The following is a 15893-nucleotide window of genomic DNA, read 5'->3' as shown; positions in this document are numbered from 1 at the left end:
TTGGTTGATGGTAGGTAGTCAAGTCTTGGGCTGCTGACAAAGTGACGCTTGACAGCGGTGCGGGATGGGATGGAAACGGGGTGGCGTAAAAGGGAAAACGGGCAAACGGGCAGAGTGTATTTGTAGAACGGCACGCCCATCAATAATGTACTACAGCGCGATTACTTGTTGAACCCTGTATTTTCTCAATTGCGTCTTCTTTCTCGTCTGATGCCCGCCGCTACTACGGGAACCTGCACTGCTAAACGGATCTAGCTCGGGTCCAGCTCCGTCATCACTGCAGAAAACAGAAAACCCTCTTCACACCCACCTCCGCCTCTCCCGCCGCCTCGTTTCCCTCCCTCTTTTCTTTTTTCTCGATAGTATTCTTCCTCCGCCAAGTATCCGTCGACTTGTCTTACTTACCACGCCGGCTCCCCGAAACCACCCCTTCAATCGGGCGCGCCCATCTCTCTCAAGAGCAATTGTCGTATTGCGTTGTTTAGTCTGTTTCGACAGACCGTTTCTCGCCCAACATGTCCTACGGCAAACCGAGCCCGTACGAGCAGGCGCCAGCGCAAGAAGCTGGCCAAGCCTATGGCCAGGTACGATTTCCCGTCTTTCCGTCGTCGCACTGTTTGTCGGCGCCGGCTAGCTGAGCAGAATTGGCCGCCTCGGCGCAGGCGCGCGCCACAACACCAACTCTCCGGATAAGCTGCCATCGCAACCCGGATTTTGCGCCGGCTCGACCCAAACAACGTCCCAAGAGCTAATTGTTCCCTCTTCCGCAGCCTAATCCATACTCCCAAGACAACTATGAGCTCCAAGACTACCAGAACCCCGGCGCTGCCGCCGGCGCCGCCACCACCACCAACCAGCAGCCAGCGCCGCTCTCGCAGCAAGACTTTCTCGCGCGCGTGCAGTCGATCCGCAACGACATAACGCGGCTGACGGGCGACATTGAGACCATCGGCCAGCTGCACCAGCGCGCGCTCGGCGCCGCCGACCCCCAGGCCGACCGCCAGCTCGAGCAGTACGTCGCCCAGACGCAGATCCGCAACACGGCCATCAAGGACGGCATCAAGGGCCTCGAGCGCGACCTCGCCCGCACCACCGACGCCGCCCGCAAGACCAAGCAGACGCAGCTGCAGTCCCTCCGCACCTTTTTCAAGTCGGAGCTTGACTCGTACCAGAGCATCGAGCGCGAGTACCGCCAAAAGTACAGAGACCAGATTGCCCGCCAGTACCGCATCGTCAACCCGGACGCCTCGGAGCAGGAGGTCCAGGAGGCCGCCGAAGCCGACTGGGGCAACGAGGGTGTTTTCCAGACTGCCGTAAGTTTTTTTTTTGGCTCAATCATCTTTTTTTCTTTGTTGCTTCGGTCTGGTCTCGCGTGTACGCTGCGTGCGCAAGCTTCAAGAAGCTCCACGCCTCGTCTGCACCACCCAACACCGCAGGAGGAGAAATGGCAACAACAAAGGCTAACACATGACAGCTCCGCACAAACCGCTCCGGCCACGCCTCCTCCGTCCTCGGCAACGTCCGCGCCCGCCACAACGAGCTCCAGCGCATCGAGCAGACCCTCACCGAGCTCGCCGTCCTCTACCAGGAACTCGCCACCATGGTCGAGCAGCAGGAGACCGTCATCGTCGACGCCGAGAACAAGGGCCAGGACGTTGTCAACAACCTCGAGTCGGGCAACCAGCAGGTCGCCGAGGCCAACAAGAGCGCCCGTAACCGTCGCAAGCTCAAGTGGTGGTGCTTCTTCATCGTCGTCCTCATCATCATTGCCGCTGTCCTTGGTATCGCCCTCGGCATCACTCTGACCAAGAAAGCCACGTCGTGAGGTTGCAGGGAAGAGAGACGAGGAAAGGGAAAAATAAAGTATATACAGGGATGACGCGACTCGAGAAAGAAAGCTGCAACTGGGCGCACACACAAAAAAATATACCAGCGGAAAACCCAAAGTTTCGATTTTATACCGGCGGATTACACGCTAATGAGGAGGACAGTAATCCACCACCCACGAGATATCAGAAGAGGAAATGTATGTGTTTATGTAATCTTATATAATTTTCCCAAATTCAATGGAATTGCTTTAATACAGCATACCTTGTTCGACGCCGCGTATACATACCTGACTAGGATATTCAAGGTGAATCGTTGGAGTTGCACACACACACACACACACACACACACTCACACACATTACGTCCCCTAGGATATTATAAAACACACCAAACGCCAACAGTAGATGAGAGAGGTTGTTCATTCATGGAATATAGAGAAATAGTACCACAAAGATGACGGTTTTTTAAAAAAGAAAAAAATGTACACAAGAAAGAGGCGCCCTTTCCCAGTTGCAGAGACTTAAGAAAAAAACAATGCAGCGGCCCCTTTCTACAAATGACCTTTCTTTGCCACTCCGAGAAAACATTACAAGAAAAATCCTTGGCGTCTTTTTGCCGTTTTTCCTCTTCAGAATTGTTAAACAAGAGGGAAAATAAAACCAGACCGTCATGAGCGTATTAATCGACATCACCGTCTCTCCTCACAGCTCTCTTTCAGGCCAAATCGTACACTTTTCGCTCACACCTTTTTTTTCCCCCGTTTGCTTTCTGTATTAATTCAAAGGCCGATGACAGTTATCATTGTTCCTTTCTTCTTACGCCCCCATGCGGAGGCCGCCACCGCCACCAGCTCCCGAGGCGGCAAGCTTTGCTGCCAGCTGGGGGTACTTTTCCGTCACCTTGACCTGTGTTCTCGTGGCCTCGGCGTAGGATAGGGCATTGACAATCTCGCCTTCGGTGCGGGCGAGCTCGGCGGCACGCTCAAAGTACTTGAGCGCCTTAGCGACCTGGTTCTGCTGCAGAAGGAGCTGGGCCATGGTGGCCACGGCAATGTCACACTCAGGGTCGATAATGAGCGCCTTTTCGCACAGGTTCTCGGCCTCCTTGAAGTCCTGCTTCCACTGGAACAGAGCGAGCGCCTTGTTGATCAAGGGCAGCACGTTCATGGACATGGGCTTAGTCTGCTTCTCCATCTCCACGGCCGTGTCAAACTTTTCGACGGCTTCGGCATAGTTGCCCTGGTCGAGCAGCAGCTCGCCGTAGTAGTTGTACACATCGGGAACCTTGGGGAAGTTCTTAATGCAGCGGCGGAACGTGGCCATGGAAGAGGCAATGGAGCCCATCTTGTACTGCGTCACACCAAGCTGGATGTGGGAGAAGATGAAGTCCTTGTCTAGATCAATCGACTTCTGGTAGTCCTTTTGGGCCTCGGAGAGATCACCCCGGATGAAATTGGCCTGGGCGCGGTGGTAGTAGACATCAGGATCGTTGGGGTCCTGCTTAAGGGCCAGGTCGAATTCGCGATCTGCCTCAAGGGTCTCACCAAGCTCGAGGCTGATGCTGGCGTGCTTGATATAGCTCTGAGTCATGGTAGGGTCGAGTTCAATGCTCTTGTTGAAGTCTTCGGTGGCGGCGGCGTGGTCGCCAAGCAGGGTGCGCATGGTACCACGGCAGTTGTGGGCCAGAGCCTCGTTGTCGCCGAGCTCACCAAGCTCAATGGCCTTTTCGAAAGCCAGGCGAGCCTGCTCGTATCCTGCCGAGGTGCGCTTGTCGAGACCCTGGAGACCGTGCTGCAGCTGACCAAGACCGGTGTCCAGGGACAGCTCAGCAGAGTCTTCTAGACCTGCAGGACGAGGCTTGGGGCGGAAGCTCTGGAGGTAGTTGCCAACAAAGATAGGGCTGGGCAGCTTGGCGGTGCGAGAGCTCATCATCTCCTTGGCCTTGACCTCGGCAAAGGTCTTGAGCAGGCGCTCAACGGCCTGAGCGGTAGAATCGCTCTTGAAGTTGTCGATGATGCACGAGGCGGTAAAGTCGAGAAGGGCTTCGGGGTACATCTTCTTGTGCTCGTAGGCGGTGGCGCGACGGTTAATGGCCTTGACGTAGTCGGGGTCCATGGTGATGGCAGCGGTGGTGTCGTCAATGACAGTATCCCACTCGCTCATGGCGCTGTGGCACGCAGCACGGTTGGAGTAGAAGACGGGATCGGGCTTGCAGAGGATGGCCTTTGTGTAGAGGTCGATGGCCTTATTGTATGCCTTGTCGCCGTAGGCCCTGTTGCCGGCCTGCTTGAGCTGAGCAGCATATTCTTCGCGCTGGTCTTGGGTGAGGGCCTGGACAATAGCTTCGTCGACCTCGGGTAGCTCATCCTCGACCTGGGCTGTGGGGACCTTGGGTTGGGAAGACGAAGGAGCGGGCTTGGTGTCGGCGGCTTTGCGCTCGGCTTCCTTGCGCTTGCGACGTTCCTTTTTGCTGAGCTTGGGCGCTCCGTCGCTCTTCGGGTTCTATCAAAGACGAGACGCTGTTAGATGATGGCCCGGGATAGAATTGGCTAGTCAATGACGTCGGATAGCTTCCCGCGTCGAGGACGCCACTTACCGAGTTGAGATAGTAGACGGCACCAGCACCGGTGATGACGACGGCGACACCGGCAATCGTATAGACGACGGCCTTGTTCTCAGACGCCCACGAGGTGATGCGATCCCATGTGCTGGAGGGAGCGCTGACGGGCACCGCAACCGGACGGATGGCCGGCATGGATGGTAGGGGGTTCGACATGGTTGTGGTTAAGGGTAGAATACAAGAGCCCGGAAGCAAGAAAGGAGTTAAAAGTAGTAAAAAAGGGGAGAAACCAAAGAATAGACAAGTCGCAGCAGAAACAATCCCGGGATGCAGTGAAGAGCCAGCGGGGACAACCGATGCGAGTAGGGAGAGCTGTGACAACAGAAGCTTCTGGGTCGCGCAGCAGAAAAAAAGAGGCGATGTGAGCGATGTGAGCCGAGAGGTGGTGAGTGTCGTACTTTTTGCGGTGCAGCTAGCTGGGGGACAGGGGGGGCGGGCGCTGTGGTATGCTCAGCCAACCCGGACTGCCTTAGTCATTCTTGCGGGCCTAGCCGAGTGGGGGTTTTATAATTTGTAGGTGGAAGGCCGCTGAAAGACAAGTAAAATGTAGGCCCAGATGCGTTGCCTGAGGCATTGAGCTTGATGTCACTATGAGCTGCCTACATACGCGAGTGAGGCCTGTTTTTAGACAGGGTACTAGACAGGTCTCTTTTTTGAAGGGGTTTTTTTCCCCTGTCACAACGCTGTCAGGCTGCTACTACGTGTTAAAGATCTTATTTATTTTTTTAGAAGCCGTGTTAGACGCCTGACAGCGTTGTGATAGGGGAAAATTACATATTAAGTGGAAAACGTGTCCAGTGCCCTGTCAGAAAACAGGCCTCACGCGCGTAGGTAGTAAGTTAGTTGCCTTGCCACTGGCTTGGATTGAGCATACTGATGTTGCTAATACTGATGTTGCTTATGTGAATAAAAGCATTACAATGGTCCTTAAAGTACAAAGTCTAGACAACTAAATACATACACTGAAATCAGTACCTTCTGAAGTGGACATTGCTCAGCCTTGTCTCTGTCAAAATTCTCATACATCCAAGTAAGTTGACTTTGACGCTCGCTTTTGCCCAACACATCCCTTTGTTTGTTTCCGTCTCATTCATGCAACCGTCGTCATAACCACTCGTGGAATTATTCCCGAGTCACAACGTAGCCCTGGTGGATAATACCTAGCTACAAATAAGTTACGACACCGTCCCACTAAGAAATGCGTACCGTCATACATCATCAGCTTGTGGCATCCGGGTATTCGTAAAAGAATACCTAGCCAGCTCTCGATTCCCTCTTTTCGTTTGTCAATCTTGACTCTAGCATTCATCATGTTTGGGACCGACGGCTTTTACATCTTCACCTCGCTGCGCTACGATCCCAGTCTACAGCAGGTACCCAGCAGGGGCTTTCAACATGCTGCATGGAATTACAATCACGTATCTCCCTTTTACTGTCTAGACTATCACCGCGATCGCCTCCTTCAGGCCGCCACGCACTGGGAATGGCAATCCGCCATCGATGCCCTCACCGGCGAAGAGGCTCTCACTAGGCTCGCTGACTCTGCCAACGAGTTCCTCGGAACGTCTCAGATGACACCAGTCCGACTCAGAATCATCGTGCACGCCCATGGCACAATTGAGTTTCAAAAGTTCGACACGCCGGATGCTGCCCTGCAAAATCTGTTTCCCTCGCGTCTACCCGCACCGGGCGCCACGCCAGGCAGCATGGAGGCACGGCGCCTCGTGGTGTACGCCTTGCTTCGAGACGATGCTTCCATCTCGCGTTCCGAGTTTACGCATCATAAAACATCCAAGCGAGACGTGTATAACGAAGCACGAGATCGTGCCGGCATCAAAATGGGTGAGCGCAAGGAAGTGCTCATGGTCAATGCCGAAAACGGTGAAGTCATGGAGGGTAGCATCACCACCCCGTACTTTTGGCGAAACAATCGATGGGTGACGCCTCCAGTCTCAGCCGAGTTCAGCTCCAGCCTGGGCAGCGGGGGCAACAACGGGACATCAAGACGATATGCCCTCGAAAAGTAGGTGCATCTCGATGACGGCCACTGCAACCGGCTAACAGATGATAGCAAACTCGCGGTAGAAGAGCCTGTCAAGGCCGAGGCTTTAGTTGACGGCGAGGAATGCTGGATAAGCAATGGTGTGTCTGGATTTATTGCTGCCCAAGTGCAGCTGAGCAAGTAGTTAACGTTGGGCGCTGACGGAGATACCCTCATGTGTCCCAGATGTGCGTGTCTTGAGATGGCGGGCCGTTATTTGTCTTGGATGATCGAACATCAACGTCTATATGAGCCAATCACGATTTTGCAGTGCAAAACAGAGGCGTGCAAAGGCCGATGGCGTTTTGAGTCGGGGAAAGAAAAAGAAAGAAAAATCGCACACGTAGAAAAGCCCCGCCGCCCCTTTTGAGAAGACAGACAGGATTAGTAGAGTATAACATGCGTGTTTTTTTAATAGGTAATTCGTAGTAATGACTGCCCAACTACCTACCTATGTATGTAACTACCTACCTTGTGTACTTTGGGCGAAAGGAGGAGGCGTCGTGACAACATTCTCTCAAGTGGGCCGCACGAGTAATTACCTACATACACCATACACGTGCCGCAACGCGTTGGCATAACCAGTGCAACTGCCCACGCCGCACAACTTCTTCCTCTTACCAAGGCTCTCCATGAAAACCTGCATCTGAGCCCTTATCTGCAGGCCATCCCCGACGGTCAGCATGCCTGCCGCTCTAGCAGAGGCCGCCGTGAGGACTGGCCAAGAAGAGTACCGCGCCAAGCGTTACAAGGCCGCGCTGGAACATTTTACCAGGGTACGTCTCTGCCGCTGTTTCCCTGCGACATGCACCCAAACTAACCTGTCGTCCCAGGCTATGCGCTTGTGCAAATGCAACCGCGGTGTCAAGAGGGATCGCTGCGCGTGCAAGAACTTTGAGGCGGTGGCGGACAAGGGTGGCTCCATCTTCCACGAGGCCATGTACACCTGCTCCTGTGCTGTCGGCAAGACGTTTAACAAGTGCGACAATCCTGTCCACATCAAGGCGTTGGACTATAGGGCGGCCACGTTTGAGTCGCTCAAGGAGCTGGACCGGGCCAGACGAGATGCGGAATGGATACTGGAGCTTGCGCCTCGCTTCCCCGATGTATGCGCATCACCTTCATGATACCGGATGAAAGATACATAAAAGCTGACCCGTATACAGGGCTATCTACGCTTGGGCAAAATTGCTCGTCTGCAGAAAAAGGATGAATTTGCATGGAAGGTGTACAGCGCTGGGGTCGATGCTGGTAATGCGAACCGCATGGCCAGCAGTCCGAAAATCCAAGTTAGTCTACTCTTGACGCACTACTCTGGAGCTTCTTCTTATTCATACGATTTATACAGCAATTATATAGTGCCCGAAATAAGCTTCACATCAGATTCTGTCGCAAGGATCCTGTCCGCCTACCGTCAGAATTGTTGATCTGGATCCTCTCATACTGCAATCTGGTCCAAAGAGTGTAAGGTTTATACTCACGAAATGACATAGCTTCGCACTAACAAGTACAATTCAGACGGTGCTTGCGAGTGTCCAAGCAGTGGCAGCGGACACTCACATCGCGCGACTTTGTCAGTCTGTGGCGAGACCTCGACTTTACCGGCTCCTCGACCCCGCGACGACCACCCCGCCTCGACTTTCTCAGGAAGCTCGTCGCCAGTGCCGGACGCGACGTGCGGCGGATCGTCATTGAGGAAAAGAGTCACCGCTTCCAGCTCTCCCAGGCCAAACTTTTCGCGCTGGTCCAGGGCGCCCCCCGGCTGGAACATCTCGACCTGAGCTTCCCCGACCACACCCTCAAACTGCCGCCCACCGCGGGCCTGTGCAAAACCCTCAAAACGCTCTCGCTGCGTATGTTTGCCACGGAACCAAAGAAGAATATCGTCGGCCTGGATTATATACCAATGTCGGCCTATCCGTTTGAGCTACTGAACCCCGTAGCAGAAACGATAGAAACACTCCATCTGTCTGGCTTGCCGATGAGCTGGTTCCGAGAGCAAGACGTGCCGTTTATGCCCAAGGTGAAGCATTTGCGCTTGCAGATGCGCCCCGGATCCACGGTTCTCTTCCCAATTGTAAGTGAAAGCCCAGTGAGTCGCTGATTCTCTCTTGCGCGCGCTAACCTTTGCTTCCCAGCTTCATGTCGGTTCCAAGACGCCTGCGCTGGAGCAGCTGTGGCTGCAAGACACACTGCCCGACCGCTCTAGCGACTGGGAAGACCAGTGGAGCAAGATCTGGCCCAACTTCAAAGCTCTGGTTGTCGCAGGGGGCAACACTTCCACGGCCGCGCGCTTTGCCATCACCCTCACCATACGTCTCCTGTCTTCGCTCAACCACGGCAACAAGCTGGAGTATATTGACCTCGATCTGCCCTGGAGCCCCAACCCTGACGCCGTCGCCATCGAGCCTCTGACGCTCGACCCTGGCCCCGCCGTCCAAAAGGTCTGGAACATGACCGGCACCGTGCTGGACCCCGAGAACAATTGGCAAAATGAGTACAAGAGCCTACGGACCATCCGGCTGGCAAACGCCGTGCTAGACCCGGAGAGCCTGCAGCAAGTCGCCCAGGGCCAGGCGGCCGCCGGCCGACTCGACACCTTGGACATCGTGTTCCCGCCCGAGTCCCTGGCCACGGCGGCCGGCGCGGCCAGCACCGCGCACCTCGCCAAGTACCAGTGGCTGGCGGGAGCGCCGGGCCTCTGCTGCATGGCGCTGTCGCATTTTCGGTTTTGCCCGTTTCCCAGGACGGCAGACGACATGCCCCTGCCGACGTTTCTCGCCACGTTTCCGAGACTGGAGACGCTCGAGATCCGGTCCGACCATTACGACGAGGCGGAGATGTGCTCCGTTATTTCTGCCATTATAAAAGAAACAAAGACGATAAAGCTCATATACCAGAGCCAAATACGAGGCGCGTTAATGGACAAACTTGGAACGGCGGCGGCGAAACTTGGTGTCAAGGTCGTCTTTGGCGACCGGCCAAGGGAATGGCCTGTTCCGGTCACGCCATAGAACAGCGCATTGAATATATATGCAATAACCTGAACTTTTCAGGCTCTAGGCCATGTTATCACGCTTCTATGCAATTGATACTAACCCATGCCAAAATAACTCCCATATACAGCAATTGATCTACATGGTCTTTACGCCCTCCCAACCTTGAATGAAAGCACCTGTCTGTCTGTTAGTCTTGACATGTGGAAGCGAATATAGCCCGAGTTGACACTTACATCATTCTTGCCTACAGAAACCAAATCATCCTCTGACACCCTCAGGTTCCCCACGCCTTCCACAAACGCCACCGGCGCATCGCCCATGATTTTGCGCGCCACATCGCCCACCGTCGAGCCCCTTTTGACCAGCACGCAGTCTTTGAATACATATTTTGTATCGTTGGCGCCCGTCACAAACGTCGACACGTTGCGCACGGGGAACACGGGCACCAGGCCTAACAACTCGGCCGCCTTGGAGAGCACCTGGACGACGCCGGTGGAGCCGAAGCGATACAGCACCATGTCTTTTAGATTCTCTATCCGGTTGCGGCTCTTCTCGTCGAGCTCCCTGAGGCCGCCGCCATTGGGGTCGCCCTGTTCGATGAGGTCCTCGCGCGTGTCGACAAACTCGCTGCCCTCGACGTATTTGATGTAGTTTTGCTTGGCCATTTTGCGGAGAAAGATTTCAGAAATGGCCGAGCACAGGACGATGCTGCCAGGGTCCTGCATCTTGGCAATCTTGGCAATATTCTTGTCCGCGTCCGGGTGGTCAATCTTATTGAGGGCAATGACGGTCGGAAACTTTTCGTCGATGAAGGCATTGACCACCTTTTCCACCGTCTCGTCCGACCAGGCCTCCAGGGGCTCCTTGAGGCCGAGGCGGTCGAGCGCGCGGTTCACGACAACCGTGGTCGACCCGTAGCCCGAAAACTGCAGCTGCAGCGTCTCGGTGGCCGTGGCCTTGACGGCGACGTGGCGCCGCCGCAGGGAGCCCCATTTCTGCATCAGGTTGCCGAGGATCCAGGCGACGACCTCGCTGCGCAGCCAGGCAATGTCGACCGAGGGGTCGTAGCCGCGCGTCTCCTTGCCCTCGGCGTCGACGGTGCCGGACGCGTCGACGACGTGGATCAGCGCGTCGGCGTGCCGCAGGTCGTCGAGGAACTTGTTGCCCAGCCCCTTGCCCTCGTGCGCGCCGGGCACCAGCCCGGCCACGTCGAGCAGCTCAATCGGCACCGAGCGCCGGCCGTCGACGCAGGCGCCGTAGTTGGGCTTGCACCGGTCCGAGACGTTGAAGCGCGCGCAGGCGCAGTCGATTTGCAGGTAGCCGATCGCCCGTTGCGGGTCAATGGTTGTGAAGCTAGAGAGGAGCGCGGTGGTTGGTTAGGGTTCGAGGGGAACAAAAGCTGGGAGCGAGGGGGGGGGGGGGGAGTGCGTCGCAGGAGGTGGGATGGCGCTCACGGAAAGTTGCCTGGTTAGCGATGCATCGTTAGCACAAGGTACCTCGTAGAAGTGTCGGGGTAGTCAAGAACATACCAACTTTGGAACTCGCGTCAGTCAAGCTGTTGAGCGTGCTGCTTTTACCCGCGGAGGGCTTTCCCACGAGCCCAATGAGGGGATCTCGAGGCATGGCGGGGTATCTTTATGCGCAAATGAGAGGAACGAACGGTGGGCGGGCTGAAGCCGGGGATTGCGCACGGTAAGTGGTATATCGTCGTCTGGATTCACATGTAAAATATACTGCTGATTCCAGGAAGTCGTGTGGCGCGACGACGTCTTACAACAGGACGATTTCTCCAAGTGCAAAATAAAAAATCCATGGCACCATGCCGCTGTACTTTTTCGGCATGACGTACTGAGCTTTGGTGGGGCAGGGTGTACAAGTTCCTCCAGCACCAGCATCTTGCTGCGTTCGCTGACACTGTCAAAGCAGTACTGGCATCTCAAATCGAGACATATAATCCCGCCGAATTGAAAAAGATTTATAAGTTAGGACATCAACTTGGATATAACAAGTCCGCCTCGGACCCGCGCTGCTGAGATTGTTCAGCATGGCTAACGCTCCTCAATTGTCCATTGAGTCGCTGCCTGCCTGGGCCACGCTACAGGATGTGAAGCTCCAACAGGTAGGCATGCGCCACATTGACGGGAAAGGTTACGGGCTCGTCGCAGGGACTAGACTGAACGCCTCGGAAGAGGCGAATGATGCCCTCGAGATAATGAGAGTTCCTGCCGAGCTCGTGTTATCGGGGGAAGCTGTCGAAGAGTATGCCAAGGTGGACCATCACTTCAAACAGCTCATAGAGGCCGCTGGTCGAAAGGTATATGGTTGGTTAGACCACACTGACCAAATCCAGACTAACAGTGTACATAGTCGACACGACTAGATATCATGATTTACCTATTGGTGCACATAGTCTCGGGAAAGCACCCGGGGGACAAGAATCGGCGCTGCGTGCCAACTCCGTGGAGCGAGTACATCAAATTCTTACCAAAAGCCATTCCGGTTCCTACTCTCTGGTCAGAGCCTCACCGGCTACTTCTGAGAGGGACATCATTAGAGGTATGCCGCTGTCCTACGACAAAAGAATACACCCAAGTGCATCGTATGACTTCTGACTCGACCCGCTGTAGGACGCTCTGGAAGCCAAAGTCGCCACGCTCCAAAGTGAGTTTGACAAGCTACGGGATACATCCACAACCATACCGTTTTGGAACCAACTACTCTGGGAAGCAGACGGGGCCACACTATCCGACTGGTTCCTCGCTGACGCTTGGTACCGATCACGATGCCTGGAGCTGCCGCACGCCAGCCACGCCATGGTCCCAGCGCTGGACATGGTGAACCACGCCGGCGCCGGCACCGCGACGGCTTACTACGAGGAAGAGGCAAGCGGTGACGTGTCGCTTCGGATCAGACCGGGCGCCCGCGTCCCTGCGGGGGACGAGATCAGCATCTCGTACGGGGACGGCAAGTCGGCGGCCGAGATGCTTTTCAGCTACGGCTTCCTCGACGCAGACAGCAGCACCACGGCGCGGCAGTTGACCCTGCGCCTCGACCCCTTTCCGGACGATCCCCTCGGCCTGGCCAAGCGGCGTGCCTTTGGCGGCGCCCCCGCCGTCACGCTCCGCCAGATCGTCGGCGGCAACCTGTGGGAGAGCGGCTTTGTGCATCTCATGTGCCTCAACGAGGAGGACGGCCTCGACTTTGGCATCCTGCAGGACGACACGGGCGGCAGGACGCTCAGGGTACTTTGGCAGGGCGACGATGTGACGGAGCGAGCGCACGACTTTGAGAGCCTACTCCAACAGCACCAGCTGCGGGCACTGTTCCGGCTCCGCGCCGTGACCGTGGTCCAGGAACGGGCGGCGAGTCAGCTGGAGAAGCTGGCCGCCGCGCCGGGTGGCGGACAGCTGGAACCCTTGATTGCGGCAGGCATTATCGAGCAGCATCACGTAGACCTGGTCTCCGCCCTCAAGGACATTGAACGCTCTGTACTCGAAGCCGCGGTAGCGGAACTAGAAGAAGAGGTACGTACCCGCGCTGTTTCCGATTCCGCTATCACTAGAGATTCCAACTACAAACGAGAAACTCGTCCCCTATAACCCAGCACGCGAGCCTGCATGCACAGCAACTTCTTGTTGTCGTTGTTTTTGTTTTATTTCACCGGTTGATCATCCCCACCGTGGAAAACGTGGAAAACTAACTTCTGGGGAACCTCGTTCCCTTGTTTCAGAAATCCAGACTTGTGGAAGACGAAAATGTGGTGGCGTATTTCGGGTCGATGGAAGATGACCAGAATGAGTTAGCACAAGACGATGCAACAGCACCAGCCAATGACGAGGAGGACTTTAGCTAGGATGCTTGATTAGACTTTCCGTAAAAACCCCCAGACCGTGCATGAGAATATCGCAACGCGAGCCAGTGGCGTGTAGAGCTGAGTGAACTTGGATGCCGGCGGCAGGTTGTCAAGGAAGCTTGCTGACTGCTTACTTGAACTGAGCTTGCTAGATGTAGTGCGATTTGGTTGGGGGAAGCTACCGGTCGGTCGGAAGATACCCCTGCGGTTCCGTTGGGAATCTAAATCTTGTGAGAAGATTCTCTAGTATCTAAATTCGTCGGTGCTATCCTTCATGAAATGAAATATACGCACAACCATAAGATGCGAGTGACTGGGCTTAGGCACCATGGCAGCTTTATCAGCGGAGGAAAGCAATGATGTATTCCTCTGATGAATCTTCCATTGACATTGACAATACAACAAACCATGCGCTAAAAGAACATTTCTGATAGAGAGTCGCAGCGTAGAGCACCGCATCGTAAGGGACGGGAAGTCAATAGCTTATACCCATGCTGACGAATCTAGGAAGTTGCGTTCGGAAAGTCGAGGTGTCATAATATTAACTACCAGAGCTTTTCAGCCATAAATAGAAGTGAGTTAGAATCTGTTGGCGTAGATGAAGAAGAGCGAGGATTGAGGTTTATATGCAGTGAAAGCCTGATGACAGCCACAGCATCATGAACAGGACAAACACCATGCTCTGCGTTCAACACGCAGCATCCATGAGCGTTGGTCTCAGACGCCCATCTTCAATATCTATCTCAGCCGTGCACGCAACGCCGAAGGACGAAATTGGCGACACAGAGTAACCCGCCCGGCCCGCTGAGATGGACAGCTTCGTCGTCGAGGCTTGGATTACCTCCGCGCATCGGCGACACAAACAGTTGACGCGCGCCGTGGAGAAGCGGGCGTGAGTGACCGCGCCGCTTGACATTTGTGAAAATTATAACGATACCCCTTGGTACACGTACATTTGGACTTGACTTAGAATGCCAAAGTCGAGCTTACTATATTTGCCATGGTTCAATTTCTTGGCCCAATTCAGGCATCATGATAGTCAGGCCCTTTGCCATAGCAATAAAGTGTGTAATAGTCAGTGAGAAGTATCAACTTGTCTGTGAGACTGGGGGCGGACGAACCCAAGCCTATCGAATTCCGAGTAGCGACAATATCCCATGTTCCTCGACTTACTCGGTTACTGTCTGGCTCAAAACTACCTTCCAAGACAGCGCCCCGCCGATCAGATCGCCGAGGCACAGAGGAGGAGGTCTACACAGGCAAAGCAAAGAGCTGCCGTGACCAATGTGGGGTAGCATTGACACGTTTGCTAGCAGAACGCCAACCAGGGAGAAAGTGAGTGTGGTATGACTGGGCCTTGGGGATGTGCGGCTAGGTTTATTATTCTCGAGCTCGACGCAGAATCTGGGGAATCGCTGGCTCGGACAGAGGGGCTTCGGAAGAGGTCAAAGCCGCGCCGTATCATGACTTGGTGATGGTGGGCTGAATCGAGTTGGGGGGAGTGATGACGTTCTGCGGCGCGTGCATCTTGAGGCTGGTTGATGCCGCCTTTCCAAAGACGGGATCTGTTGGCGGTCAAGAGTGGGCGATTCGGCAGCTAGCGAAGCAGTATCCATCTCAATGGGTTTGGCACGGGGGCGCCAAGACGACGAGACGATGGCAGAAAGAGAGGGGATCAACACGGTAACTTGGTTATTACATCACCATTGCGATTTCGACTAGTTACCGTCGTTTGGGGCGGGATTGTGTCTTTGAGAAGTGAGTTCATCCACTTTTACGACGCCCACCCCCGGAATTCAAATTGGAAAGAATAGCGTGAATGCTAAGTATGTACAGAGTAGTTAGTTACCAGTAGCTTGGAGTTTCGGAACTGGTGAGTGGCTGGCCAAGCTGTCGGCTAGCCGCTGCTGGCCAGCCAAGCAATTCAAGACGTTGGGGGCATCGCTCGAAGAGTTGAGGGTCACGTTGTCGTCGGCAGTCTCTTGGCAGTAGAAACGACGTTGGCCAGGCTCAGGAAAGCAAAATGGGATGATCGGCCTTGGACCCTAGTCGGAACCAGCAGGACGAGGGGAGGGGAATACCCAGACGTCGAACTTGTTGTGGCGGCGCTACCAAAGCTCCACCAGCGTTGATTTGTTGGTTGAGACGCTTGTGGCCCCGGAATTTAGTTAGTTAACTAGGTAGGTACTTAGTACAGAGTAGACAAGACTGAGACGTATCAAGCCTTTAACCCATGCCGCCATGTGTAGTGTCCACGATAACTAGGCGTGGCAACTTGCCCCCGGCTTGCCCCGTACCTGGTGGGTGCCGGCAGTTTATCCAACCACAGATGCCGACTTTGAATCAACGAAATTGTTATTAAATCGGATTAAATCACAATACTCCGTAATTACCGCTCCGTTAATAAATGTATGAGCCTCTCCAGACCCGCACCCTATACCGGCCCAATCTTTCTTCCTATGCCTGGGGTAACGGTCGTCAACTTGATCTTGCCCTTGTATTATTACTCTCCACTACATTTGCAACCATCTGTGTATTCGCGAGACTGTCAA

General features: G+C 54.7%; 6 protein-coding genes across 6 annotated transcripts; 4 read left to right on the top strand and 2 right to left on the bottom strand.

The window, feature by feature from the left end:
* Positions 1 to 145: 145 nt before the first annotated feature.
* On the top strand, positions 146 to 1825 carry CCM_00519 (t-SNARE; the record flags this gene model as incomplete). The annotated part of the gene is made up of 4 exons (XM_006665679.1): positions 146 to 155; positions 499 to 584; positions 771 to 1313; positions 1475 to 1825. 4 exons carry the CDS (start codon positions 146 to 148, stop codon positions 1823 to 1825), a joined length of 990 nt encoding a protein of 329 aa, XP_006665742.1.
* An 819-nt stretch (positions 1826 to 2644) lies between these two features.
* Positions 2645 to 4604, bottom strand: CCM_00518 (mitochondrial precursor protein import receptor tom70; the record flags this gene model as incomplete). Its single annotated transcript, XM_006665678.1, has 2 exons — positions 2645 to 4330; positions 4425 to 4604. The coding sequence occupies 2 exons, from the start codon at positions 4602 to 4604 to the stop codon at positions 2645 to 2647; spliced, it is 1866 nt and encodes a 621-aa protein (XP_006665741.1).
* Positions 4605 to 5758: 1154 nt separating this feature from the next.
* CCM_00517 (Aminotransferase, class IV) lies at positions 5759 to 6634 on the top strand (the record flags this gene model as incomplete). Its single annotated transcript, XM_006665677.1, has 2 exons — positions 5759 to 6471; positions 6520 to 6634. 2 exons carry the CDS (start codon positions 5759 to 5761, stop codon positions 6632 to 6634), a joined length of 828 nt encoding a protein of 275 aa, XP_006665740.1.
* A 286-nt stretch (positions 6635 to 6920) lies between these two features.
* CCM_00516 (Tetratricopeptide-like helical) lies at positions 6921 to 9503 on the top strand (the record flags this gene model as incomplete). Its single annotated transcript, XM_006665676.1, has 7 exons — positions 6921 to 7060; positions 7154 to 7265; positions 7323 to 7595; positions 7656 to 7778; positions 7873 to 7953; positions 8039 to 8566; positions 8628 to 9503. The coding sequence occupies 7 exons, from the start codon at positions 6921 to 6923 to the stop codon at positions 9501 to 9503; spliced, it is 2133 nt and encodes a 710-aa protein (XP_006665739.1).
* Positions 9504 to 9634: 131 nt separating this feature from the next.
* On the bottom strand, positions 9635 to 11111 carry CCM_00515 (GTP-binding protein; the record flags this gene model as incomplete). Its single annotated transcript, XM_006665675.1, has 3 exons — positions 9635 to 10841; positions 10943 to 10952; positions 11018 to 11111. 3 exons carry the CDS (start codon positions 11109 to 11111, stop codon positions 9635 to 9637), a joined length of 1311 nt encoding a protein of 436 aa, XP_006665738.1.
* A 421-nt stretch (positions 11112 to 11532) lies between these two features.
* On the top strand, positions 11533 to 13341 carry CCM_00514 (SET domain protein; the record flags this gene model as incomplete). Its single annotated transcript, XM_006665674.1, has 5 exons — positions 11533 to 11809; positions 11869 to 12044; positions 12116 to 12149; positions 12219 to 13012; positions 13219 to 13341. 5 exons carry the CDS (start codon positions 11533 to 11535, stop codon positions 13339 to 13341), a joined length of 1404 nt encoding a protein of 467 aa, XP_006665737.1.
* Between the last annotated feature and the right edge of the window lie 2552 nt (positions 13342 to 15893).

Source organism: Cordyceps militaris, assembly GCF_000225605.1.
Source record: "Cordyceps militaris CM01 unplaced genomic scaffold CCM_S00001, whole genome shotgun sequence".
NCBI classification, from domain to species: domain Eukaryota; kingdom Fungi; phylum Ascomycota; class Sordariomycetes; order Hypocreales; family Cordycipitaceae; genus Cordyceps; species Cordyceps militaris.
This window is presented reverse-complemented; position numbering and strand designations above follow the sequence as displayed.